The sequence below is a fragment of the Charadrius vociferus genome, unplaced genomic scaffold (genome assembly GCF_000708025.1).
Source record: "Charadrius vociferus isolate BGI_N301 unplaced genomic scaffold, ASM70802v2 scaffold472, whole genome shotgun sequence".
NCBI classification, from domain to species: Eukaryota; Metazoa; Chordata; class Aves; order Charadriiformes; family Charadriidae; genus Charadrius; species Charadrius vociferus.
The window spans coordinates 8563753-8570387 of record NW_009647735.1 but is presented as its reverse complement, the minus strand read 5'-3'; the positions used below and the strand labels follow the sequence as shown (position 1 = coordinate 8570387).

At 40.9% G+C, this 6635-nt stretch overlaps 1 protein-coding gene across 5 annotated transcripts in view; it reads right to left on the bottom strand.

The window, feature by feature from the left end:
• Nucleotides 1-398: 398 nt before the first annotated feature.
• Nucleotides 399-6635, bottom strand: part of KLHL13 (kelch-like family member 13) — a 76317-nt gene continuing 70080 nt past the window's right edge. For 4 of the 5 annotated variants that reach the window (XM_009881730.1, XM_009881732.1, XM_009881729.1 and 1 more), the window contains 2 exons: nt 4668-4781; nt 1115-2676 (listed from right to left, as the gene is read on the bottom strand). In XM_009881730.1, coding sequence (XP_009880032.1) covers nt 2189-2676; nt 4668-4781 — 602 coding nt within the window. In that variant the 3' untranslated portion in view covers nt 1115-2188. Of the gene's footprint in view, nt 2677-4667; nt 4782-6635 lie in introns of all 5 variants that reach the window. The other variant, XM_009881731.1, reaches the window with a different exon arrangement.

Sequence of the window (6635 nt, the reverse complement as noted above, 5' to 3'; positions counted from 1 at the left end):
AGCGTGCATCTCCTCACGCCCAGCAGACAGACAGCAGGATGTATTTACATTGTCTAAAAGGAGCTGCAACTACTTCAACTACTTTTCAGTATAATTAATAAAATAGCAATGGAATATGGGTTTCAGGGGATTTAAACTTAAGCAGGCTCCAAAATCTGGTCTCTGAGCTGGAAAAAAAAAATATAGGAGCACGTGACACACAAATGACTGACACAAACGACAGAGCAACATTTTCCTATCTGGTGCTTTGCAGAGCATTAGAAGAGTATTCTTAAGGTGATGAGTCAATTCATCTCGACTGGCTCCTTCCCAAGAGTACCCACTGGTGCCACTATTCCACCTGTACCACCCTTGCACGGCTACGCAGGATTCAGATTTTGGGTTGTTGGGTGGTTTGTTTTTTTTTTTTTTAAAGAGGAAGAATTGCTTTTGATTTTATCCAAAACAATTATGAAACCTAAAGCTTACACATACCTTCGGTAGCGATCATTACTGGTAAATTGCATAAAGAATAAATATCCGTACGCCCACAACTGACACCACAGTAATACTGCTGCTTGATGCAGCAAGTGGGGACAACACACAAAGAGCATACTCCCAACAAGTCTATTAAGCTTTAAACGGTTATTGGTAATAGGCAGCACAATAAAATAAGCTGATTTAAACAGTTTTCCCCAGATGACGCCCCTCTGACTGTGTTTGCTAGCAAAACCCCTTGTAACACACAACGGGAAGTTCAGAACAAGCACAACGGTATCAGCCTTCTATAAGCACTCGGAGCTGGAATTTGTCAGCAGCGCGCTGGATTTGGGAGCAGAGAAAGATTTCTGTAGATCTGCATGGCTGCACATAGAGGCAATAGCTCTCCAAGGGGGAAAAAAAAAAAATAAATTAAGACAGTTTGTTCTTTTGTCAGTCCTTAACAATAAAATGACCGCATCAGGCCAAAATAGTTTCTTAAAAGTAGGTCAAAAATACCCATTCGTGATCACTTCTGCATTGGTTTCCTCGCGAATGAATCGACCCACACGGATATAGGTAATGCGTATCCTGGAGACAGCGAGGCAGAGGAAGAAAACCAAATACATTAATGAGGTAGCTTAGACTGAACAACTGCAGTTAAAAGTTTTATTGAACAAAAGAAGGTAAAACGTGGTAGTCCAAGTTCACTGAGCAAAAGCAGCTCTCTCGCTGAAGCTGCACTTTGTGCTAAATAACCTTATTAACTGAGACTATACAGAGGACACATTATGCAAGTTATCTCAACAGCAAAGGAGAAAAGGTAGATTAAATTTGATCTGATGGAACGATTTGGTCAAATTCAGTGGCTTAAGTTAATGTTTCTAGCCCTTATCTACCAATATTCAGTACAGGCATACAACAGAATATACGACTGCACTGAATTCCCATTTGTTAATAGTGAGTGCTCCCATGCAGGCGGAAGCCGGTTCCTGAAAAAACCCAAATTAAAAAATCCAAACAGTTTAAATCTTTTGTTTGAAGCATCACTCAACCGACTCAGGAAAAACACTCGATATATGTTATAAAAAACTCTCGGCCTCTACAAGGTCCGCTTCCTGTATAGCGCTAATATTTTAAAATTATTTCATTTCTCCCCTCTGCCTAAGAAACTTCATATGTTCTGAAAGCACCCACGAAGTCAGGTGGGCAAACAGATATGTCAAAAATACTCCGTGAAGAGCAGGAGGTAGCTCAGGCCCCTTGGCAACCTTCTGTCCCAGTTCACTTTGATGTGGTCTACCTCCCCTCGTAATCTGCAGTCACAAATGAAAGGAAAAAGGATTTCAACTACGCAATTTCGTGAAAGAACGTGTTCGATACGATGTCTTCAAATTTGACTCATGGGGCTTCCAAATGTAAGCTATAAGGTACCTCACACCCAATACACAACATTAATAACGTACCTAGTTCATACATTTTATAGACAATATCTTCTCATTTGTTAAACATTTGGCTCGGGCAAGTACATCTGTTTTTTTGTTAACCACTTGACAAACATTCTAGGCCAAACAAACAGCACAAATAATGTCAAAGTCTTTTTTTTTTTTTTCCAGTAATTGAACGAAATGCTGTAGGCTAAGCCTAACAGAAGCTACTGAAGAAAAATAATAGACTCCATGATGCAGTGCAAAGGTGTTACTACGACATCATAAGTCAAGGGATGTTCCTAAGGTGCTGAAAGAGGAGATTCTCTAGACGGTGACCCTGTATTGTCCTCCGGTGGGAAAACAGTAAGAGTGCAGGCTCGAATGCCACCAAGTGATTCTGGAAGGTCAAATACTTTATGCCATTCATCTTTTTCCGGATCGTATTTCTGAACTATTTCCACCATACAGCGATTATTCCACGAATATCCTCCAACAACATAGATTTTATTTTCAAAGACAGCGACCCCAACATCACTTTGCCCACGTAACATGGCAGCAATTGGAGTCCACTGGTCTAGAGTTGGTGAGTAATATTCACAGCTTAGAACATCATCATAATCACTCGTTCCTCTAAAGTGATTTCCACCGATAACATATAGCTTGTCTCCTACAGTACACATGCAATGCAGACCTCTGACTGTCGTCATCGGAGCTTTCTGAGTCCATTTGTCTGTGTCAGGGTCAAAACACATAAGTTCCTTTTGGAAAGTATCATGGGTAATTCCCCCTAGAGAAATAAAACACATGTTAGAGTAGTGCTCACCCTAGTAAGCAATAAATAGCAGAAACGTACATTTTTGGTGAATTAATTCAGCCTTCCCTAAAACTTTTTCCCATTAGCTTAGATTACTGTCACCTGTGCTCCATTTCAAATGACATTTTTCATATACCTTTAAATCTGACTACGGAAAGAAGTCGTGTCTCATACAGTACTTCCTTACGTAAGACGATACCGGCAGATTAAAAGAACAAAAAATTGTTACCTACGCTTCATTTTGGCAAAATTATTTCTTTGCTTACATTTGTTGGGTTTGCTAGCTTTGTTCCTCACCATCAAGAGAACAGGACTCCATTTCCCTTTCAAATTTTGCTACTACGCTATTGTGTTTTAAGTGCTCCTATCACATAGCAGAATTTTCTTCAGAAAACTTTTTTCATCAACTTGACCTGGAGAGAGAGAGGACACAGATTTCAAATATTCTTCTGCTACTAGATGCCTATGGTTCTCTCTATATTTACCTTCTCCGCGGTTCCCTGCAAAAGCAGTTGGGAGAGGCTTCGGGGGAAAATCACAGGACGATTTCCCGTGGGTGGATGGAATGTCCCGCCTTCCCGCAAGGTCACCAGGCAGATCAGAAAGCCGTCGCACCAATTTCAGGCACTGTAGGCTCATTAGCTATGGACCGTACTGTAACTAGATTCGAGGTGCTAAAAACTATGCAGGGAACACACTGCTCCTGAACAGCCTCCTGCTGGGCTAACCGTTCAACATTGAATTATCACGCCTGGATTATTAGCGGGCAGAGGTGGTACGGTGTCTACAGGGGTTACGCAAGAAAGCACTTAATTCTTCAGTGGGACAGTAAGAATTAAACACAGAAAAAAATAGGAGGACTGTCCAGCCCTGACACAATGACAGCTATTGCAGTGAAAGTGCTCGGGAGCCTCTCCGAGAAGAGGCGTTAATGATAATGGAACCAATCTTCACATTTTCAACCCCAAAAGTGTCTCGACTCATGGGGGTATCTGAAAGGACAGGAGGAAGAAAAGCAAAAATCTGTGGGAACTACACAACATCTACGTGAAAAACCACAGCAGGGAGCATATACATGTGCCCCCTGCAGTAAGACAAGCAAAATGGGCAAAAAAGTACAAATAGCACAATGATCAGAGAGTAGCTTAATGGACCTGCTTGTAGAAAAGTAAGCAGCTCTACCTTACGGTAAATTTTAAAACAAATCCCTCCTAGTCTACTGGCACAAGGCCCATTCAAAATGCCCCAAAGGCTCAGTCTGCTCCAGTGCATCTCCCCACCAGTTCTTCACAGCTAAGCAACCCCGTCCCACCTCCTGCCCTGAATGTCAGCTTAGTTCGGAGAGGACATCCCTTAAAATCACAGTAGGAGAACATACACAGGTGACCCCTGTAGAGATCACCGACAGCCCAAATCTTTAAAGCCTGAGCAGATCCCAGATTTTCAGAAAACCTATTGCTCCCAGTTTGGAAAAAATGGAATGAAACTATAACCTCAGTGACATATAGGACTGAGCATATTACAAATGACAGACCAGTTAAAGTACAGACATCATGTGTATACTGTGATTAACATGAAAACCCATCCCTTCCCATTAGTTCAATGAAGGCAGATGTTCTTTAAAGTGCTTTCCAAAATGTATCAAAGAGGATGTGTGTAACGGTTATTGCTATATAAATGCATGTATGTGCTGTTGCCTCAAAAAATTTTTATTCTGATCGAGTAATTGCTTCAGAGTTCAAGCTGTCATATACTATGTAAATGTATAATATTATCTAAAGTAATTTTATCAGACTCTGCAGTGTATATGCTATTTGACCAGCATCACGCAAGTTTGCACCACTGCTTGTACCATGGCAAACCCATTGCAACCAGAGGCTAATTTTTCTTGTCTCCCACTGAAATAGGAAAAGTTAGATAAGCGATTGTTTCATAGAGATGATATGATCATATGAATTATTTACCTGAAATATACATTAATCCCCCATACACGGTTCCAGCGTGACCATAGTGGGGTTCATTCATTTTTGCGACATAGCTCCATTCATTCATTCTGGGATTGTAACATTCCACAGTGGCTGTTTAAAACAAACGAGAATATAAAAATGTTGAAGCTAGCATGGCAGTTCGGGTTTGAGTACAGTCACAGTGGCAGTAATATATTCATAAACAGAGGAAGTATCAATGAGAAACATTGTTCAGCTGAGAAAGCATCAAGGGAATTACTGAGCATTATGTCGAGAGACAATACAGAAAAACCTCAAGCTCTGCCCCAAAGGAACAAAGGGGAAGAAAAAAAATCCTCTTGCGTTCTTGCCTTCCACTTGTCTCATTCCCATTCCCGCCTGACACACAACCTGCCCCAGCTCTGACCCCTGCCAGAGGCACCAGCTGTGGGACGGCAGAGAAAATGGCAGAAGCTGGATGAGTTCAGCTTTTCTACCCATTTCCTCTTGGCACAACTCCCTTCGGTGTCTGCTGTAGAGAGAGAAGGGGGAAAAAATTAAAACCTGTCTCAAAGAGGATCAATACATCTGGCAACCAGGACATTCTTCGCAAACCCACGTCTTCAGCAATGTCCCGCTCATGCAGAAAAATCAGGCTAGATTTCCTATTGCTATTTTGCATTGAAATGGTCCTCAAAAGGGGGCAGCACCCGTTGACTAATTTGCTATTGTCTTGCAATGTTTCAAGTACTTGTGCACAGCAATACACAGCACGGCATATGCAAGTTACTACTTCAAACAGCGTACAAAAGCCAAGCTTTAAAAAAATCTGCAAGATGAAACCTCATTGAATCCCGAATGGAGAGGAGCAGCGCCTGGGTCGGTACACAGCTCCATTTGGGCAGCGTTCTTTGGGAATTCAAATGTTAAAATCAAAGGATTTGCCAAATCAGAAATCCCAGAGGTTAGCAGTAATTAAAAAGAAACCCAGAGCCCAGGTGACCTTGCAGTAAGCATTTCGGAGAAGGAATCCTCTCTTCGAAGTCGGGTGGAAGTGATGTGGAGTTGCAAGAAAAGGGCTATGCAGTAAGCACAGAGAATAGGAATAGAAACCAGATTTAATAATGGATCTGAGCACGCTTTAGAGAATGGCAGTTTGAATAGTAAAATACAACCAGAGGGGCAAGAGATCCTGAAAAAACCCGTAATATAGTGACCTTAGGATGCACAAAGCAATTATCAGTAATTGTGTTATCTTCAAGACAAATTCAGTCTCATTTTAAATAATTAAGACTCAGATTCTAATGCTTATTATAGAATGCTTAATCTCTGAAGAGAGATGTTTACGACCTATGCGTATAAAACTGAATCTGTCTTTTAAAGTGGCATTTTACTTGCTCTAGAACAAGCTTTTTGTTCAATCAAGGGTAGGAAATCTCAGCCAGCTCTATGGCATCAGTGACGGTGACTTACAGTCCAGGATTACACATCAACCGAAAGAGAAAAAAAAAAAATTAAAAGCTGAGAAACTCCATATTTTAGAGGCAGAAGCTAGTTAGTGTTAGTATAAGCCTGCAGAACGAGCAGTACTGGCCAGGCCAGTAAAGTACATCAATCGGTAACGCTCATGCAGTGACTATAAGATACTTCACCCTACAGTCCAAATCTGCCTTTAAAAAAAAAAACTAATAAATCCTTTGGAGCATTTTGGAAGAGTAAAGTTTAGCTACGGTCTCCAAAAGATCCCTAGTCAAGGAAAAAACGTAGCAAACGGCATATTACAGTGACCTTCTAAATTATCTTTTAGCTGCTGTAAAACATACAACCTCCTTCTTGTTGCAAAACAGGATGATATTTTGTAATTCCGTGCAATTAGTATCTGGAGAAGACACATTCAAAATTGAAGCTTCCAGTCCCAGTGTCAGGAATACTGTTTGACAACCAGTTCAGCATCATCTAAGGTTAAAATAAAAGAAAATCTATATT